We start from the raw sequence: 22,307 nt of genomic DNA on the forward strand, positions 1-22,307 counted from the left end.
AATAAAGGAACATTTATTTTTGTGCTTCGGTCTGTAACAGCCTCAGGAAATAGCTCAGTCTCTTGATCGGGAGCAAATCCTATTAACTTACAGTGCTCTCACTCAGGGTAATGGGCTCCACCTTGAGACTTGGGAGAGCACTTTTCCCTCTGACACATTGATACCGGTGTCTGGAGGGCTTGGCGTTGGGTAGTCTAACACTCGGGCGAAGACTAATCAAGTCAAACAATCCGCCGGGCCGGAGCAACACGGAGCGAGGATGTTGATATCCAGCGAGCTCATTCAACAGGCCCCTTCACACGTTCCTAACCCAATACCAAAGGATCAGTGCACGGGATCAGTTCAAGATCAGGTTATTTGAGCCCCTGAGAATTGTAAAGCGATCCCTTAGCAGCTTTTGCTTTCTCAGGAGTGATCGGAGCTGGCGGCTCTGTTATAGACTGCTTGGGCCAGGGCAAAAGGGAACTCCTGGGGTCTCCATTTATTTTGGTCCAGCAAGGGGAAGGACTGTCTGGGAAAGTGTTTGCACTGTATGTGTGTGTTTGTGGGAGAAAGTGAGAAAGAGAAACTCAATTTACAGTATGTGGGTAACCACCGTCCCCAAAGCCAATTGGTAGAGAAGCTCCAATATCTTTTAGTGAAAACATAGGTTACCTCTAGTTTATTATTTTCTGTCAGGAATCTGATGTTTAAGAAAAAAAAATGGCTGGAGTTAGTTTAAAGCTGCCACATACTGTTATTAGCCTACTGCAAGAACCTCCACAGTAATAAGAGTTCTCTATCAAAGCATAACTACTCCAATTAAGAGACTGTGCCGGATTTGTGGGTGGCAACAGACTTCTCCGCTGGTAAAAAGCAACAAATTACCCGTTTCCCAACACACACCCCATATGTTTTTTGAGAATTGGCACCCTCCGACGCCTCGCCTGAACGTGTCCTAAACGTGACCGCGTTTGAAGCTACGTGACACCGCTGATGGATCGCTTCAGTCCGGACGCGCTCATAAATCCATGTTCAATGGCATGTTCTTCTCCTTTCACCATTACCCCTTGTGCCTGCTGTCATCCGGCTGTCTTATGTCTGCAGAGTTACAGTGTGCACCTGTCAGAAACAATTTATGGCAAGCAATTTGTTGTGTACCATGGGAGTTGCAGTTTCTTGAGAACTTTTTTTCCCCCTGTTTTTCTTCTATTTGTCGCACATTAGACATGGATGTTTGTCTTGCATTGTATCTGTTTTGCGTAGGATAAATTGAAGGATTACAACCCCCTTCTCAGGGGTTTTTAATGATCTCAAAACTCACTAAGCTTAAGACAAGGATGTTATTCTTTGGAGGTACATGTTTTTCTCCGGACAGCAACATTAGTTGGCTTGTCATGAGCTGTCACCAGCTTTGTTTGATACAATAAAAGGAAATGAATGCACAGCAATTAGATGTTTGTTCTGTCTTATTGTTGCACGACTGCGCCTCTGCTGCTTGTGCTCTCAGCTAGGATTATCGCCCCTAAGAGGGGGAAGCATTACAAAATGACAGCCTCTCATGTCGAACAAGTCAAGCTGATTCAGTGAATATTGAAGAGTTTCCCACCACATGTTCTCCTGCATGTTAAGGGAGCAGCGTTAACCTTGTTTTGATTTGCATCTCCTTAGCAATTAAGATAATATGTCGTAATTAGAATTTTAATGTACCGCTGTGAGATTTTTGATAATTATACAGAATTCTCCGCGGTGATTTTCTTTTGCCTGCTTGTCTTCACAGATGAATTCATGGCTGATTAGATCACCGCTCTAATCAGATTTGAGTTACATTGTAAGATATCTTCCCACATGTCTCTGTCAAGCTGAGTTACTCAGTGTAACTGTGAAACAGTTAAAGTGACAACACATATGTTCGATTGGCAGTTGACAAATTGTACTTTTACAAGCAGCAGGTTGCTGCATAACAACAGATAGAAAGCTGTGGTGGGACTTCTGTCTGCCAGACACATATAATTAAGTATAAAGGCTGGTTAGTTGAATACTGGGTTGGAGTGATGTCTTGTGCTGTGTGTCTGAAATCACTTACTCCTTCACTCAAGCACCGTTCTTTAAATAATAAAAGCTCAACGGTTTGCTCTGACTGTTACTGGCAGTCAGTTGGGACTTGGTACATCACTGACAGGTGCAATATCACAACACATCATCATCATCACAACAGTGACTCTTTTGTTGCATGATGGTATTTTTGGGCCAATGCTTTACATTTTTGGGTACTATTGCATATGTTTTATATGTCTTATACTAATACTGAACACGCTTCAGCTCTTTGATTGTGTCTCGAACACTTTGTGTGATGTATCACACCTCTCTTGTTCTCAACTGCTTATAGATGATTAATTGATCTTTTAGCCAAGATGGCGGCATAGATTTTGGTATAGCGGTTACTGAAATGTCTCGACAAATTTCACCTTTCAGTTTACTGTATGATACCTTAAACAATGAATAACCAACATTAATGTCAGCTAACTGTATTTTAAAATCTTAATGTTGGCATCTTTACTAGCATTAGTGTGGGCAGTTTAGGCTAATTTTTGCTAATTTTGGCATGGTATAATACCATCCTAAAACCATGTTATGGTAGGCTATAATATACCTTTCTAAAATTAGCATGCATGATAGTTTGCAAACATGCTGTAATTAGCATGATAAGTTTAAAGGGGTAATTTAAGATATGGCCAGAATTGTATTTGTGCAACATTTTAGAAGAATTACTAATTGCAAACTGAAATTATTGACAGAATGTTAAGAAATGACAGTTTAGAGGTTATGGTGTCTGTGTATTTTGTCACAGAGATATCTATTAATCTTAGCATGCTAACTAATTAGCCCCCACCCATCTGAGTCCCAAGCTCCTGTGCTAGTAGTGTAAACACCAATACTCCCCTGATCCTCTGAGCTCCCAGTCCAGACCACTACATGCCCAGTTAACTGAGCTAACTAGCGGCTGTAGTTAGCAGCAGTTAGCAGTTACTAACAGCAGCGTGAATAGGCCAATTCTCATGTATTGTACCTTTTTAAGACATTAGTGAAATAAATCAACACAACAATATTAAGTGCAGAGATGTCTGCTGAAGTAAGCATGCTAACTAGCAAGCCCTGGCACATGTCGTCTCGTTCCTTGGGTCATGGTTCTGATCATAGCTGCTGTAAATCACCTCTATGCTGTATGTGCTGTCTTCAAACTGGCATATGTTAGTCTCAGAGGCTGCATGTCCAGCTGTGTACACTGGGATGCTCTACAAGCTCATCTGCTACCTGAGCTACTGTTGTTGTTAACAGCAGGTCGTCACCACAGCCAAAGATGGCTACAGCAAAGAGTAGGAAGGCAGGTATAATTAGCAGGAGTAGGCGTTTTTTTGCTGCCTGCTATAGTTTTGGACCTACCATTAAATTCTGGCTATTTCTTACAATGATGAGTGAATTCCAGATTGAATTGTTGGTGTTTTATTAGGTCACACTATTTCAACATTGATGTGAATGTTTTCCTGCTCCAATTAGTCCTTACACCCCACAATGTAACACTGGGATCACTGCACATAATGCATATTACATCAGTAAACTCAACCTCAATACATTAACTATGGTTGTTTGTTGTGTATCTGCCTGTGTTTTCACAGTGCTGTTTCCTAGCTGCTTGTTTATATTCAGCTCAAGACAGCAGCCAATATTCCCCTTGGCCTTTTCACTACAACAGTACAAACCAGTCAATATTGGCAGGAGAATATTTTCCTGCCCCAAGTTGCCACAGTATCAATACTTTAGGTGGATAACAGGGGCCAGGGTAAATGAACAGATATCTGCAAAGAAAAACTAAACCTGAGACCTCTTTGTGGTGCGAAATTGGCCACCACAAAGGAATTAATGACGGATCCTTCCAGCATAATTGTCTAATTATGCCGGGCAGATGGGGCACTGCTTTAACTAGGACACATTGTGCTACCTCTCCAGACTCTCCACAACAAAAGGCAAACCAGTGTGACAGCCTCTTCAGCAGTGAGTGGGAGGGAGAGTGAAAGAAAGAAAATGGAGAGAGAGAGAGAGAGAGAGAAAGAGAGAGAGTAGAGAAGAGGAGGGGGAAAAAAACTGGGTCTGTCACAGAGCCATTCCTCCACTCGATATGTTACCACAGAAACAAATGTATGGTGTAAACACTGCGTGGATCACAGCTCCTGGGAGGTGAATCACTGCAGTGTAATGAGGTTGGTTTACATGCTGCTTCTCAGCTTCCCACCCAGACTAACTCAATACTTAAACCCTCTAATTAAAGAGAATCGGCCACTCGATAATTGATCGCATCGGTTGCCTCGGCGTACGCCGTCACTGTTAGGCTTCACACCACTGTTTATTAGAGCTGTCTGCCAGCTTTGTCTCCTGGGAAGGGAGAGAGAAGGGAAATGTTAGAGGGGAGGGGTAGGTAGGGATGAAACAAAGGTAAACATGTAAAGAAATTAAATCTGCGTTCTTGAAAGCTGCTGTTTAAAGTAGCAGTGGGACAAGCAGGAGGCTATCACGTATCAGCGTTGGTCTCGAGGGTGTTTCAGGCACTTCAGCTGTACATGTCACTCGGTGGTTATACTGCTGGTCTGTGGTAGCGTTACTCCCTGCATCAAGAAGTCATTAAAGGGGCATTAAGTAATCTATGACATTTATTGACCTCTTTCTGCAACCCACAGGAATTACAACAACACTGAAGAGAAGCTCTGCATGCCACTGCCGATTCCATACCACTTCATGTTTTCTAAGCAAAGTTTCAAGTAAACAATAGTTGAAGATGTGCTTGATTCTTTTTTTATGTGCTGTTCGTCAACATTTTCATTCTAGGAAGTGGTGCACAGAGGAAACAGAGGGGCTTCTCAAAGCTTAAAAAAGCTGGGGAGACAGCTACAGGGACTCAGAAAACAAAAACAAAGCATTAAAAAAACCAAACATTTTTTCTTAATGTGCAGTTTAATTGGCAGTGGTATTCCAATTTTTGCTGTGTGACTGACGGCCGAATCTGCAATTCTCCTGTCGGTAGAAAACAAAGGCAAAGTGTTGGGCTGTGTGATATGGCCTCAAAATAATATCATGATGTTTTTAGGCTATGTCACAATACACAGTATTTATCTCTATATTTTGAAATCTCCTCAAAGTGCCTCAAGCGCTTAATATTTACAAGGAGTGTGAATTCTGATAAGTAACCTTCAGTAATGCGAATATAATGACTGTGTTTAAAGGCAAGTACTAGAGCAAGATTCTGATTTGTTCAGTCAAAATAAATCACTTTACTGTAATGCAACCTTTAAAACCAGCAAAAGACAACACTTATCTTATATCATGCAATAACAACATCCAAAATCTATAAGAGTATATTCTGTAGCCTTGTATGATGATAATTATTTGACATTGACATTCTGCCAAACCTTAGTGGAGTGCACTGATTAATTTTTACACTAACTGTAGTATGTACTTATACTACATTTTAAATGTATGATAACAATGGGACAAAATGTCTGTGCAGCTTGTTTCTTTTGCCTGAAACTAATTATAGTCATAATTTGCATGTTTCAAAACAGAGTTCAGATAGTAGAGAATGTTTCGAAATGCATCTTAAATCGAAAACACTTCAGTAATTTATTTATTTTATTCAGTCTGTACTTACTTAAAGAATGTGTGAAAGGTCATTACGACCTTACAAATATACAAATTAGACCTTTAAATAATTTTTATACCCAAGAAAATGTAGCATAGGCAGTAATCTTTGTGTACGGACATTGTGTCACAACAATGCAGGTGTTTGCACTCTCACTTCTCCTGCCTTTCTTCATTTCCTTTTCCCTGCGTAGCCCCTCTTCTGGTTATTATTGACCCGTGTCAGCTTTACCACTGAGGTCCATCACTGTGTTTTGAAGCAGGCAGACAGGAAGTGACAGAACTGACTATTGAGCACCTTCAGGACCTTTGACTTATAGATTTCCTCTGACTCCCTGTGGCGTGGGGTAATTGCTGAGTTTCAAAAATTGATTTATGGAAAGCAAATGTATCATCAAGGACTGGGACTGGGAGGGGGGAGGGAGAGGATTGCCAGTGAAGAGGCTGAAGAAGAAACACGGCTGCTGGAGGAACATAACATACAGTGGCATGTATTTGTGGTAAATGGGTCTGGGAGTAAATACCCAGAGTACACCTGCAGAGCAGACAGAGCAGGTTATTACAGACAGACCTGGGCAGGTGTGGTGGAGTCGAGGAAGATGTACGACTACAGTCAGTCTGTTGAGCTAATTTGAAAGGGCTTCTTTGTTTGCTACGACTTCAAAACACTACAATCTCCATTGGCGTAGCAGTGCAGTATCATGCTGCTTAACTGCACCAACATCAGTTATTAGCCATTTAAGATAACATAGAATTACCCCCTTTTTAAGAATTAACATTAAATATTTGTACCAGGATTTTGTGCATGCCATCATTACCTTGTCAAGAAGGCTGCTAGGTAGAAAAGTGTGTGAAAGAATGTAAAGGCAAATTGCTATAATTAGGGCTTATTCATCAAAACGACTTTTTTGAGTGGAGTCACCATTATTAGATTTGTTCTTTAAGTTACATCTCATTTGTATTTATGAGCTAAACGGCGACCTGACCTTGGCCTCAGACAAATAATTATAGTTTTCCTTGGCACAGTGTTTTTTTTTGTACAGAATGATCTGATCAGTCTGTCGTGTCTACATTGGCAGCAACCCATTTGGCAACCAACCAAAGAGAAACATATTATTACAAAGTGGGTGTAACTTCCTTATGCCAATCACAAAGTGCTGGTTTGGCATTTCTGAATTCCTGTGGCTGGCAGCTGCTAGCCATTTCTCTGACAACCTTTTTTAAAGAGGCTTGCTGGGGATTTCCCGTCATTAACAATTATAAGAAAAAATACTCCACTTGCATGCACACATAGAAACAGTGATATACTTGACTTAATACTGGGTGACAAGAAATATAGAAGCCCCCTATTGTGATACGAGATGCAGGAGATCTTTATGAAATCATGTGTGTTGGCACCATATCTTTTTTATAAATGAGGCAGATAAAATGTCAGTAATATTCCTAAATAAATTCCAACACAACAACACACGGCCTGAAAACACTTGAAATTCTGTAAAAATCCCTCTGAAAAAGGGCTGCAAGTAATGATTATTTAATGATGAGTAGTCATCGATAAAATGCTCCTAACATTGCTTCTTTTCTCCAACCATCTAAAACCCAAAGACTCTTTGTTCACAATCAGAAATTAAAGAAACAAAGAAAAGCATTTTTCAAAGCTGGACCAGAAAGAATTGCCTCACTGGTCATTGGTCATCACTTATCAGCGGTTTGTGTGTTGTCCGTTTTTTCTGAGTATCACCACCTGGTGGTACGGAGAGGTACTTCGTCTCATGAAGGTGCAGAATGTAAAAGCTAGTTGGCCGGTGGCTGTAGTCTCTGGGTGCAGTCTTTTTTAACCGGGACACAGGTGACGTGAGGCAACGCAGCAGTTGGCTGTCATTGCTACCAGTTCTCTAAATTTGGTTGTGTGTCTGGGCAGCTGTGTGATGACACATTTCCCCTTACAGAAGCTAGTAGCATTAGCTTGGGACATTATTTGACTATGTACTGTGTACTGGTACACTGTACTATACTTCTGCTGCCATTCGTCTTGATGCAATTATTGAGATTTGTTTTATACACCCAGTTTGTTTATCCTTGAGTGTGTAATACCATAAGAGCAAGCACAGCCCTGCTTATTTAATGTTTCTGCAGAGGTTATGAAGAGAAGTTAAGTTTATTGAACTTGGTATCCTTTTGCACTCATTGGTTTTTATTTCAAGGGTGTGTGAGCGAGACACAGCACTTCCCCCTGGCTCTGAGCAGATCCTCTGCGCTGTGTTATTGTAGTGGTGACCTTGGTTCTTCTCTAAAAGCCTTCTGTCAGTGCAGATTCTTACAGGCACACAGCCGTGTAGTGTTGGCTGGAAACTCATTGAATCCGCTCCGCCAAAGCCAACAGGGCAGAAGGGTGCAGGTGCTGCACTGAAATTGGTTTGCTTTTTGCTTAAAAAGTAAAGTGTGCTTCACCCAGAATGGCTCTCTCTAAACAGTCTCTGTAACTAGACTCGTCTCCCCGCACTCCACTTTGGGGTTATGGTTTCACTGGAATTACAAAAGTGTGTTTACACAGTGCGAAACAAATATACAGCATGAATTGGATTCTGATACTAGACTGTATATATTTGGGTTATGAAAACTGCTCAGATGGTGGTATTTGGCCATTCCAGTAAATAATGAGTGTAGGATGGAAGTTAGGTGAATCAGCCTTGGCCCACGCTCAGCTTATAAAGATTATTATGAGACTGTGATTTCAAGTAGAAAATAGACTGAATGAGATCGAATTCGTTTTTTTGGCAGAAGGAAAGGCTTGTTGGCACATGGAACAATATCTAAATAGAAATCACATTTTTCACTCCAGTTAGATTTAACTGGAGTGCATTGTCCTCCTTTCTGGCTCAGAAACTTTGCTGTCTAGAAATGTGAAAGTTGCAGCCGCAGAGTTACGGTATATTAACATTATTGGCACGCGGGGTGTTATATCTGGCACGGAGAATCCATTTTGAGAGCGCTTGGAAATACTGTGTATGTAAAGAGCGTCTGTCACAGACCTTAGTTTCTTCTCTTAACCTGCAGAGCGTTAAATAGGTCAGTAATATTTCCCTTCTTTTTGTTGTAAAAACGCACAGGATACAGGACCAAATCATTAGCATGGATGGAATCCAGAGCATTAATGGTAACCAGGCAGAGTCGAATGACATTGTTATTGCAGCCGTTCCCCGGGAAAGTGAGGGGAGCTGAAAATTTATATTTGATTTATTGCAGGGTTTGAATTTATGTTCCAACTCTCAATAGGAAAGTAAGTGATCTTCGCCCGGTTTTCTCACAAGAGAGGGCCCCACAGCATCTGGTGCTGGAAACATCTCTGTATCAAACGGAGTTCCTTCTCGTTTTCTCTTTGCACTGCTTAACCACCAAGAATTTACACCTGTAGGGGATATAGTATTACTATGTTTATTGGATCGGATTCAAGTCTGAGCCTTGAGAAATTATCACACGAGTGAAATAAGCTGCTCTTTGTGGGAAACGTTGTGCAACAAGTTACCAGACGCACATTACATTTTTGTTGTGATTATCTGCTATTTGCTACTTTGCAATTCATGATTGCAACGACGTAGCTAAGTCGTTATTTACCTTGGTTTATTATGCACTAAATGGTGTTTGATAGCTTGAGTGTCTGCTCAGTATTGCAAGCATTATGACATTGATATAAAGATCTTTAATCTACTCTGCTCAAGTGCTGTTATTTATTAGGAGCCATTTTTTTTTACTTATACTGCAGATGAGAGCAGAAATATACAGCTCACTGTCAGCGTGAGTGTGCTTTTGAATCCTCGAAACATCGTATCTTCACATTATTATCTGCTTCAAGTGATGATACGAATACCATTCTTTATGGTTTGGCAATAACTGCCTTATTTTTCATAGGGACGCACAGCATTATTTATCACTGGCAGTGTTCATGGGGATTAATGATGCATAACTCTGTCGGAGTTGTCTGGCATACAGCACCAGCCGAAGGAATCTGGAAGGTTATCAGAGCAATAAATCCCAAGTTTTTCCGCCGTTGTTTGTCACGATGCACTGCAGCAGCCAGTAGTTATGACGGTTCCAGCTTGTCCCCTCCACCCCCTCCTCCACCCCACCACCGCCACCACCTCTCCTTCTCTCTGTAAGCCGTCAGAAAAATAACACAACTTGTTTAAGCTGCCAGTTGATAAGGTGGAATTTGATCGCACAACCTCCAAAGTTCAAAGCGGGCAACTGTTCTCAAATCTTCTCCTTATTACGTTGATTCTGTCTGCTTCCAGCTGGATGATGGGGTGTAGATAAGGAGCGCGCCGCACACTCTCTCCACCTCTGATGTTCGTTCTTGGCAATGGGAACACGAGCACAGTCTGTTCAGTCTTGCATTTTAACTGTTTTGTCAATTGCCGTCATCCAATTCTGTTATGTCTATAAACTGAAAATTAAATTAGGTGTGCAGACTGTTACACAAGTTCAATCTATACCTGCCCAACAGCAGTATTTCTTTCATCGTGGCTTATACTTGCTTGTTTAATTTATTGAATCAATTGCCCCTTTAACTTGCCAAGCAGGAGGAAGCCATCCATGCATTGTCCATGATCCGGGCAGAGAGGAAGATTCAGTCTATTAGTGCAATGATAGGACCCTTTACTGCAGCGAGCTCACTGATTGAATGGCATCCTTCTCAAGGTCAGGCCAGAGCTAAGAGCTATTTTCTGCTTACCTGTGCAGCCAGCCGGCCACAGAATCTGCACACAAACTGCCTTTACACCAGTGAGCTTAGTAAGCGGAGAGGCTCATCACTGATATTTCCAGCTGGTAACATGAAGATGAACCTCTTTGCCTGCAGAAAAGGACACAAAGGCATGAGTAATATGATAAGTGGGATCTTGCTACAGTGCGTAAAGACATTAGGAATGTTGTTTTTCGATCTGCGCCAGGGGCCGAATCACATCCTCCCATTGTGCTCCTGTCAAAGAAAACCGGTGTGTTAAGCGTGAATCTGTTTGCAGACAGGGTCGGAGGTCAAACTGAGAGCGCGGTTGTTTTGTCTGCTTGTTTCTTGATGGATGTGAAATGTGTTGCCCGTACCTCGAAAAACACAAGCATCCGGATGAAGTAATGCGGCTTGATCACCATTAAAAGAACTCATGGCAGGCTCATTTTAATCTGCTTACGTTCAAGGACCTACTTTATGTATGTCCAAACCTTAAAGAAGTGTGTCAGAGATCCGACAATGGATATACCGAAGGATTAAGGTTACTAATGTCTGGGATGGTTTGTTTTTTGTTGAATAATCTTGATAATCATTTCCCTGATGGTAAATTATGTCACGAAATGCAGTCATAACACTCATTAGAGCCCACTTCCTCCCAGCAGCTAATGTTTTGAAGTGAATTTTCCGCACTGTCACATTAAATTTTACCCGGGCCTGACCTGTGCTAAGCCCTCAACCGGGGCTGTCATTTGGCGTATGCTCCAAAAAAAAAAAAAAATCTCTTCGGTAACACTGATCACCCGCGCTGTCACCGTATCCAGGGGGGGCGCTGCCACCTCCGCGAGATCAAAGCACCGTGCAAATCCGCCATACTGCATACAGGAGAGTTGTGATAGGAAGAGGGGGCCCCAGAACTGATTCACCTGTGCAGGGGCCGAGCGCAGCTGCACTCCCACCAGCTGGAGCCCGTGGACCACAGATAGGATTAGAGGCTTTAGCTGCAAAGGTCCCTCATCATCTCTCCGTCTGGACCTCGTGTAGCAACAACCCCCGCAAACACAAACACCACTTTATGATCACTTAATAACACACGCAGCCTTACTTCATGCGCACACGCGCATACTCACACACACACTCGGTAAATCAGCTCATGTGCTTTTATAGCCACCATTGTCTCTGCAGATAAATAGGACAACCCAGCAGTCTGGGAGTCCCAGCCCATGAATCTGGTGTGGAGGCATTTTCTCTCCTCAACCCCCCCACCTCAGAAAAGGTATCACTGCATGGGCCCGCCATTGTGAAGCTTCTGTATCCCAGCTCAGCCCCTCATGCCTGCCAGGTAAACCCGTCTGCCTCTTTGCTGCTGCGATAGGGGAGTTTGGCTCTGACTGACTGAAACAACATCACCTTGTTTATCCTGTAAATAATTCACCCCTCCCGGGCAACAGAAACAAAATCAAGGTTGTGTGTTTAACAAGGGAGGCGAGGAATGAAGAAGAGCCAAAAAGGAAGAAAAAAAAATCAGGTGTTTCCTTTTTAGATAAACTTGCCGCCCGGGGACAGCGACACATCCCTCATTCCTATGCAGTGCGAAGATGCTGCAGTGAGATGTGTTAGGAGGTGTGTGTGTGTGCGGAGGGGTTTATTTTGTGTGCTCACTGAACTTGCCCTTTGATAGCTCTCTGAAGAGGGTGCAGAGATACTGTCGGGGACATTCTTGTCGTGTTTAACATCAGAACCTATGGAGTGTGTCAACGCGTCATCGAGTTTGATGCTTATCATTGGGGGCTGCTCCTCTGAGTTGTCACCTCCCCCCTCGCCCGGCGCCCTGTCTGTGACACGCATGTATGCGGACACGCAAGAAGTCTTCGTTTGTCTTGGTGTTTTGTGTTCGCCTAACATCGCTCCCCTCGGGTAGCGTACTAGTGTCTCGTGCAGACAGACTGTTTATTTCCTTCTCACTTGTAGCATCTTCTCTCTGTTTTGTTCTGGGTTTTTTTATTTGTTGGGATTTTAACAAGGCTTAAATTAAGTACGGTGCCATCCATGTATATTTAGACAAGTGACACGTTTGCTACTACGTCGGCTCTGAAATAAAACCATACAATGAAAAATGCACACTTTCAAACTGAGGATTATAAAGCAATGGCATCAGCAGAAACAGTTTGAATAGAAAGGAAAAAAAACAGGAAAACTAGAAGGGCATTCTGAGAGCGCAGAGCTCTGCCAAGGCAAATGGTCCACTGTACAATGATATGCAAATCTGCAAGCACAACAACTAATATATGTGTGGGTATATTGGTTATGTCAAAGTATGGTTGTGCCTAGTTGAAGCCTCATCATCTCAGCTGCACTTTCATCTTGTACTTTTAAATAGGAAATATTTTGGATACTTGACATACATTTGTGAAAACACGTGATAATCTACGTATGTACATATATGTAGAAATATGCACATAACATCATGGACATGGCAGTTTATCAAGAACAGTTGTTAAGAAAAACTTTATGTTCAAACAAAAGATGATTTTACTCTGAATTAATTTGCATGTCAGACAATGAAGTGTGATTACATTTCCATAGCCAAGCGATTACTGGTACCATGTGGATTGATCATTCTGATTTAAGATTCCAGCTAAACTGCTTACATGGACATTAAATGAAATGATCCAGTAAGATGTGTGTTTACACGCCCCAAAGCATTTAATCAATATATAAACATTTTTGACATGCGCAAAATGTTTTCACCTGATGTGAAATATCTAATCTGCTGGAAATATTACAGAAGAAGGCAGAGCATTTAATTTATTTCATTAATTCATTGAGAGAGAAACAATCTGAATCTCTGTTGTTCACAAGTATTTACATGGTAATCAGGAACAGATTATCAAAGATTTACACCACCGATCGATCTGATTGAAAGCTGATTCAGATCAGGCCAGATTGGAGCAGTCTCTTCTGATTGAGGTGGCTACATGACACATTACATTATTACTCTGATTATTTGGGTCCATTAACACAACAAATGTTTTGTTTTTTTGTAGTCGGTTCTGTCCCAACTGAACTTAAAACCATCTGTAATTGAAGATGTGTGCCGTTTATTCTGCCATGGCCAAAAGCTTGATCTCACGATGTCAGCGAAAGTAAAAAATCCCTTCTGTATCTGATTTGGATGAATGCCAATACGTAATGGGTTACTGCAACACCCTTCCACCGAGCTTCATGAAAATCAGGCCAGTAGTTTGTTTGTAATTCTGCTGACAAACGAGCATAATCGAAAGCATAACCGCTTTGGTGGTGTTAAAATGTTTGGAAGGGTGCCCTGGTGTCTGTCTGCTGTCAGATACCTAATAAAGGCAAAAACAAAGTCAAAACACGTGCGTCTCCTTGTCGCTCCGTCCTACTATACTTGCCTCCATCAGATATTTAAGGAATAAAGAATAGAAGGAGCAGAGGTGCGGTGTAAAATATCCATCCCTGTACGTATATCAGCCCCTCTCTGTCCCCTGTGGCTGATTAGAAATGTGAGACAGTGTGCATAGATCGCATGCATAATATAAATGTCATCTTAAGTGGGAATCAGCACTGAAAAGCCGCCATCAAAGTTAGCGGCCCCGATTAATTATGTAATCTTGTTGTGGCATCGAGTCTATTTGCATAACAGTGGATAATGGAAATTGATTTGCATTTGTGCAATGTTTTAATGCAAAATGACTTACTAATGACAAAATGTATCCCCCTCATCATCTGGTTGCACTGGCAGAAATCCCTACATTGTTAACTGGGTATGGATGTAAACAGCAAACACCTTCAAACCAACTTAATGATACAATAATTTTAGTAACTCACTTAATATGATGTTGGATTATATGATGGATTCGCAAAGAAACAGTTTTGTTTTTTGTTTTTTTTTGTGGTCCGACATAACTCAAGAATCAAGGGGTTAACCTATCAGGATCTGTTTGATTTGACAGGGAAAAGCCCTAAGGTGGAATATGAAATTGTTGAAGTCCCACTTTCATGGGTTCCTTCAAGCCAAGACTCAGCACTTTATCATTAGACAGGTTGTTAAATATCAGATATAATGCCGAAGTAGAGCCAAATCAGTACGACATGAGTCACTGTCCAAATACTTACAGATTGTACAGTATATTTGAACGTCATTAAAGCGTCAGTCAGCTTTATATTGTCCTGCAGCCAGAGCCTAAAGCCGCATGACAACTGTGAAACAGCCATTGCTAGAGCAGACTTGATAGTGGCGACACACAAGCCTCCCCGCCATGCTGTTGTGTCAGCAAGGGACGCGCCAGGAACTGATCAGAAGACAACGAGGATCTGGATATTTGAAGCTGATATTGGGCCGGATTCCCATCAGGCTACATGCTATGCCTCCCCTTTGAGTGTTGATTGCAGAGAGGAGAATGTGGTTGACTGATCTGAAAGGAAATTACTGGAGAGAGAGCTTATCCATGCCTTTGACTGATAATCAGCTCATTATCGTGTTGATCATTTACAGCTCTCCCTCTCGCCCGCTCTCTATTCTTTTAGCTGTGTCACTGAAGCAGAGCACAGAGACTTTTAATGGCTTGGCAGGGAGCCCGCTTTGGTGAGGCAGAGTTAAAACAGCCATGCTAGCCCTGGCTAGTCTCCACTTTTTACACAGTGCAGGTCCCCACCCCACTTATCAACCCTCCCAGGGAAGAGAAAAAATTAAAGAAAAACAACAACAGCGACAACAACATATGCAACCCCGATGCGAGCGGTGCCCCAGCACCCCAACACGGCTAACTGTGCATGAAATTGAACTGATTGGAGTTATTGACCAGAAGGCTCCAGCCCCTGAGAGGACACGGAGGAGGGAGGGGTAGGGGTGGCTTGTGTGTTACCTGATTGAGTGAAAAATCCTCAGCCGGTTGCTTTGATGCCCGGCACTTTACAGGAAAGAGTGATTTAATGGAAGCTGCCAGACCTCATCAATGTCAGCGCTCGTGGTGAAGGCCCTCCGCTCCGCAGTGCTTTATATAAAAGCGCTCGCCATGACAGGTCCTGATGGACAGATGTTTGCTAGTTGTTTTTTAACTGCACAGTAAAAAGAAACACGGATATCAGCCTCCACCCCTGGCTCTGAAAGACAGGCCGCGGAGCGAGAGCAGGCAGTTAGAGGCCACCCCGGTGTGCAGCACCCTCGCCCTCTGCTATTTTAGGCCTCTATAAATAGCCCTATTGAATTTTTGCCGGGGTTGATAAGCCTATAATTAATGTGACCATCATTAGGCACGGACATGTTCTTCTCAAGAGGACCCCGCTGGTGAGGTGAAGCGAGGAGAATGGACACTTCTCCCTCCGTCCTTGTTTTTAAGGATGAACCCGACAAGTGCGAGAGGGTGGAAACTGGAGTGACGGCCAAGCAGCTTCTTCCCGGTGATGTGCAGAAGGCGCCCACTTTGTTCTCGAGCCGCGGGATAACACACAGCGTCATCTATCAACTCCCCACAAAGGCCCACTGTGCAGCGTCTTCAGTAGGTCTGAATTGCATTGGAATTGCATCATTAATAGAGCAGAAATGATTCCCAGCAACTCCGGGAGAATACATTGACCCCGGAGGGAGACTAGAAACAAGACAATGTTTTTACAGGAGGAATATCTAACTAGAGGTCCCATTACCACTTCATCAATATACAGCAGCAAGTGAGCGAGGAGACGGAAGAAGGGGAGGGGAGCGGAGGAAAAAAAAAAAGAAAGCAGAAGAAGAGGGAATGTAATAGCTTATAGTGCTAATGGCAGTCTGAGCGCTGAAGTCCCAAACATTCAGCCGGCTCATCTCATCTGGGCTCTGTAATTGCCCTCCTGGAAGCTGCCACGCGAAGCGGCTGCCTCAGTAGTGAAGAGTGGCAGCTGCTGGATGTTGAGGAGCAGGCCTAGGTCAGCTCCCCAAGTGGGGCTCCTTGCAAACCATGAGATGTCATAATTAATAGCTACGTGGGGCCCCCGGGGGCCAGCGAAAGGGGTGGGTGTGATTATTTGGATAAATGGAAGCCAGACAGAAAGAGATGGCAGACTTATTCTACAGTTAACATAATGTATGTTTATCATCACTTCGCCTTAAGCGAGTGCACTGGTTTGTATTAGGTTTCCCTTCCTTATCTAAACGCACCTCGAGATCGTTCGCTGTGTGGTGTACCATGGGAACTTATTAATCATTGGGGACTGGCGTTCTCCCTAGTTAAGTAAATATACATGAGCTGCTGTGCGTGATACAAGCTCGCAGCACCTTCAGAAAGAAAAAAAAATCTCTTAATTCAGCTTCCCTGTTTCTTCCCGACCTTCTCTCTCTCCTCTCTGTCTCTAACATGCCGCCTGGGGGCAAATCTCACTCTGTCTCATCTGCTGCTTAATTTCACTGGAGCGGCCCTCAGTAATGAAGCGCCTTGATGTACATTTGCCAATTTCTGCCTCTGCCACTGCGGTATAATTGGGATGTGACTAAGCATGAATACCCAGCGCAGGGTTGGTTGACCTCTCTGCGACCCCGCGAATAGCGCTTTTGTCATAATGGAGGTATTATCTCACATAATCTGGGAATGGAGAGGGATTGTCTGCAGGGTGCCAGGGATGGAAATGAATTGATATAACTCCCCGCTCCTGTGCACCACAGAGGAGGGGGAAAAAAAACCCTGCAAGATACATTTTTTAACATGCTCATAATGAAGACATTTTCTTCTTATCTATCGCTGCTTTGTGTTTATTGGAGTAGTAGAGCAGCTTCTGGCAAAAGCAGGGGTGGGCTTTTTAGGAAGGGAGGGAGTTCTGATGCTGTGGCACTAGAGAGGATTTCTGTGTCTGTGTGTGTGTGTATGTGTATGTCAGCCTTTTCCCTGCGTGGGTGCACTGTGTACTCATGCACATCTTAGTGTGTATGTGTGTCTGTTAATGACCCTGTAAAATGACAAGCTGAGCTGGCAGTGAGAGTACAGCCGACGGTCAGAGGGAGAGAGGGAAGAGGAGGTGGAAGAGGCAGGAGGGTTCAGATGGAGGTGGGAGGGGGTGGGGGTATGGTTGCGAGGTCGGTGGTTCCACTGTGATTCACCATGCTGTCATCAGAGGGACGGGGGCCCCTGAGTGGCCCTCTCTATTCCCACCTGAGAGGCCTGCAAATGGAGGGGCCGCGCTGTCATTATTTACAGCCCGCAGCTCCTAACCTTGGATTCGGAGCTCATCACGGCGAAGGGAAAATCAGATAGGACTTGACGTGTACCCGAGCCAGTGACCTTGATAAGTGTGAGGCGCCTCCGGCAAGAGGTTAGGGAAGAAGAGCTCGCTTCTGTCAGCTTTCGCTGTGGATTTGCGCGTGCGTGTTTGCACATGTTTGTGTGTGTTTCAGCCAGGTGGGGAGGGGTGGGTCGAGGGGGTCCACAGCTGGATGACTGAACCATGACTCAAGTTGACACGTGGTAAGCCCGCTCATGGACCAAGATAGAGCAGGCATATGTGGCATCATTACTGTTCATTTTGCTGGCACTGGTGCTGAGCAGACAGGTTAATGAACTGATGACAGAAAATCAGTTGACCATTATTTTGATAATTGGTTATAATTAAGGTAATAAGATTCGCTAATCCAGTTATTGACCCGACTTTGGATATTTCTCATAATCATTATTATTGGTGTTGGCATTATTTGTAAGGCTACAAGGGGTCATAGGAAGCCATACAGATATTTTTATTAGAAGAAAAGTCTTCAAAAATTGCATTGAATTTGATAGCAATGATATTTGGACTGTAGGTCAAGTAGGCTTCACAATCAAACAAGCGAAGGAGAGCAAGTTCCCATGGCAACCCCTTTAATGTTTGGAGAAACTTTATGAAATCAAGTGTACAGCATTATCAACAACTAGTGAGAGGATTTCAGTAAATGAGTTCAAAAGTCATAAGAGAGTTTTTCACAGAGTTCAGTAGGAAATTGGCAGTCGACGGGTCAATCAGACGATGGAATCTGGATCAATACGTGGATCCTAGACCTCAGTCTAGTATCAAATATATGAATTACTTCAGTATTGGCACATAATACTGATATTGGATTGGATAAATACCAAATTAATGATGCCAAACACTGTTTGCAGCTACTACTAATCACAAGGATTTGCCAGGCACACGCTGCATGAGTTTCGGGTCGATTTAATCCTGATTCGCCCCTCTCGACAATCACAGAAGAAATCTGGTCTGGGACCGTGGTTGGTACTGAAGTTCTGCCCCAGATTATCTGTTTTACAGATCCAGTCGTAGACCTCCCGATGTGCCAGTAGACTGATCGGAGCTGCCCCGATTACATCAAGGAAGTTATATTTAAGTTTAAAAATCTGGATTATTATGATTACGACAGTACTTCCGCCGTAGACAATGAGAGAGAAAAGTCTACAAGGAGACGGAAGTGAATGAGAGGACTTAAGAAATGCTGACCACCAAACAACAAGCTACTGTATGTGTAGGTTAGACAGCTGAAAGGGAGGGAATGTGTGATTTACAAACTTGAGCAGAACTTAAGAGAAATTCCCTCTGCGGTGTACACTTTTTTTTGAAGCGTCATAACTCCTGCAGAATGACTTGTGTGACTGTCATAATTTGAGCCATCCGGTCCAGTAAAATTTGGAAAGTCCAGAAGAGTTGCAAGATTAAATCACTGTATCTCTATTCAAGATGCTAAACTGGAAGTTACCCAGGTAATTTTGTTGCCAGGAAGTCGAGCCACTTTGACTTCATGTGCCATTGAGCAGTTTTCATAGGAATAAACGGGGCTCCACCTCCAACAATGTCCAGATTTTAATGCAGTGTCCTTGGTTGTTGTGCCATGGTCACTGTTTTGTTTATATCTGCCGCTCCATGAGATCACATGAGAGAGATCCCTTGGTGGTGCATTTCTCTCTATTGCGTCTTGTCGAATGGTGTGTGCATGTTTGAGATTAGAGCGTGGAAACATCTGTGGAGATTCTCCATACGTGTGTGATGGGAAAAAAGATGGTTAAAATTTTTAAATTCCTGTAGTCTGAGTCCACCTTACTCTATCTCATAGCCCAAGGATATCATCTTGATTTTTCATTAAAAACCGAAGGGATTAATGGATAGTGAAATTATTCATTATTTGTGGCCCGATGTTTTACCAAGTAAAAGATGCAAAACCCACCCAGATCAGCTGTGTTTGTAAATTGGCTGTCATGGTTGGTCTCAAAACACATCTGACCTTTTTTCTTCTCTCTCTCTTTTATTTGATTATTTATTTTCTCCATCTGAACTAGTTACCTGGAGACAGTCAGGGCAAAAAAAAAAAACCCAAACAAACAGAGGGGAGCATCTCTGGACGAGTGATGAAAATGCATTTTTCTTCCCCCACCGAGATGCTATTTGGTCGCGTGAAATGATTAATTTCACACATATACAGGTCATCCCCAAAAGCAGCAACATCTCATTCACAAGGGGCCCCCGTCAGCAACAAAACAGGAGGCTGCAATAAAATGAGCAAACAGCAGCACGTACTGTACGTCAATAAATCTTTGGAGGTTAAACCTGAGCGCTGTAGAATTTGAGCAGCGGCCCCCACCCCTTCTCCCTCTCATCAGGTAAGAGTCACTGAGTACATCGGGACTGTCGTGACCAAAAAGATGGCCGACGAGCTGTTTGGGGAGTGTCCTGTGGTAGCAGGTACACACACACTCTCGCACACTGAGCCTGTGTTTGCATAAGTAGGATGGAGCCTTGAATTATGGGGTTTGTGTAAATAAGGAGATGAGACTGTTTTTAGCACACAGGGATAAGGGAGTGCTTGGATGAGAATAGTGCCTCTATGTGGAGTGGAATTGGTCTTGGGTTGTTTACGACAGCTCGCAGCCCTCATATATCACAGGCAGTATGTTTGCTGTGAAGCTACAGTTTGTATGCCATCTGCCTTAGCTGAACTTGACCATTCAAACAGACTTATATTTTGTAAACTGAGCTCACTGTAACTGCTGTTTTTTCTTTATATATATCTTATCTTTCACAGTGGATGATCCAGAAGCCCCACAAGGTGGCTACTTTTTTCGGGTGCATTGGTAACGACCACTTTGGGGAGATCCTGAAGAAGAAGGCCGAAGAAGCCCATGTCGACGCTCATTACTACGAACAGAACGAGGAGCCGACCGGTACCTGTGCAGCCTGTATCACCGGGGACAATAGGTTAGCCACCTTTCAGTCACCCTTGACCAAGAAATGACCCCCTAGCTCAGATTTGAAATAGTCCTTTTGGTTCATTTTTACATCCTCAGGCAGGCAGTTGACTCCTCAGGGCTGGAAGCCATAACAGCGAATCATAGCTCAGCTCACACATCAAAAGGAAAAAGAACAGCTTGAGTGTGTTTTTTCCAGGGCCCCACTCAGTCTCTGCCGCCCCAGTGGGTTGTCATCCATCTATAGGCTGACAGTAGCAATGTGTTAGAGATGGCTGGGCTATCCCAGCTCTCACCTGTCAGCCTTCTCGACTGTAAAAGGGGCTTTAGCCTCTCTGGCGACTCTCACGCTAGCATCATCATCAACACGTCTGAGACAGCAGAGGTCAAAGCCTTCACACACACACACACACATACATACGCACACATATATCACTAACAGCGAGGGCTCCAGTTCATGATAGACCAGGTGTGGATCAATAACCTCCTTCTCTAAACACTCCCCTCCTCTGCAGCCCTTCATCCGTTGCTACTGGAGTTGTCAGTCAGTCAACGACTGGACCTCGGCCGCCCCGGGAGCCGGCCCTGCTGAATGGTCTTAGTGGGCTTGTTTGATGTGGGCTCTGACACCTGAAAAGGTCAGGTGCCGTGCTCAGGGAGACGAGTGCTGTAATATTTCTTACAGGTGTTTAACAGACAGCTCAGGAGGCCAGAGGAAAGGTCGCCGGCAGGGCCAGATTGGAAGGGTGATGGCTTTGAAGGATTGGGAGGCAGTATGTCACAGCCCCCAAGGTTTGATTAGTGCAAGTCTTCAAAGAAAAAACCTACTCCACCTGACAGTTTGAGTCCCAGTCTGTGAAGATTCTGTACGTTACATCTAGGAGTTAAATTGGGGGATCCCTCCAAGAGTTCTTGTGTGATAATTGCAGCCAAAAATAACTTATTGTGTGTCCGCTTTTTTGTTTTTTCATATAAGTAGCAGTGGTGTAGCTAACTTTTTATTTTAATCAGATGCAACAAGAAATTGCAAGAATCAGAAATGAACCTCTAAATTTGAATTATCAATTAATTTGCCAGTTATCGTCATGATTAATCATTTGGTCCATAAATAGTGAAAAAAAAGAAGAAGTTAAAAACTCATCCCAATATCCCAGTACCCAAATTGACATCCTCATATTGCTTCTTTTGTCAAACCAACAGACCAAACCATTTACGGTCATCAATTATAAAGAAAAGCAGCAAATCAGTAGTTGAGAATTATTCTAATCAACTAATTGTTGGAACTCAAAAGGTAACCATACCATTTAGCACTGCTACCAAGCCCCATTCACAAAATCCTGCCAATATGATGTATTGGATGAAAAAAAATACATATTTAATAACTTTAATCAGGGCTCTAGGGTGCAACTACTTTGAAATCTGTCAAGTGCAACTGAACGTTTTCACTGGTCGCAATTTAGCAGTTAAACACGCTGTGATTTCAATGGAGAAAAACATTTATATTATTCACCTTATTCCTGTTTTCAATCATTTGCGTGATATGTTAAGAAATTAAATCCAACATAATTATATGCTGGTACAGGGAAGCTGTAGGGAAACAAAGTGGTTGACTGTGGTTAGCTGACAATGCTAACCACCATGAGCAGTTTTTTTCGTGTCATGCCAGGACAGATCTCTTCCTGTAGCGGCACTCTCCCGTCACATGGTCGCCTAACAGT

At 43.1% G+C, this 22,307-nt stretch overlaps 1 protein-coding gene across 7 annotated transcripts in view; it reads left to right on the forward strand.

Annotated features, from left to right (window-relative positions):
- The window catches only part of LOC119010015 (adenosine kinase-like), a 111,829-nt gene that overhangs the window by 25,726 nt on the left and 63,796 nt on the right, over nucleotides 1-22,307 (forward strand). For all 7 annotated transcript variants that reach the window (XM_037081821.1, XM_037081824.1, XM_037081822.1 and 4 more), the window contains one exon: nucleotides 20,427-20,599. In XM_037081821.1, coding sequence (XP_036937716.1) covers nucleotides 20,427-20,599 — 173 coding nt within the window. The remainder of the gene's footprint in view (nucleotides 1-20,426; nucleotides 20,600-22,307) is intronic.

The sequence above is a fragment of the Acanthopagrus latus genome, chromosome 20 (assembly GCF_904848185.1).
Source record: "Acanthopagrus latus isolate v.2019 chromosome 20, fAcaLat1.1, whole genome shotgun sequence".
Taxonomy (NCBI): Eukaryota; Metazoa; Chordata; class Actinopteri; order Spariformes; family Sparidae; genus Acanthopagrus; species Acanthopagrus latus.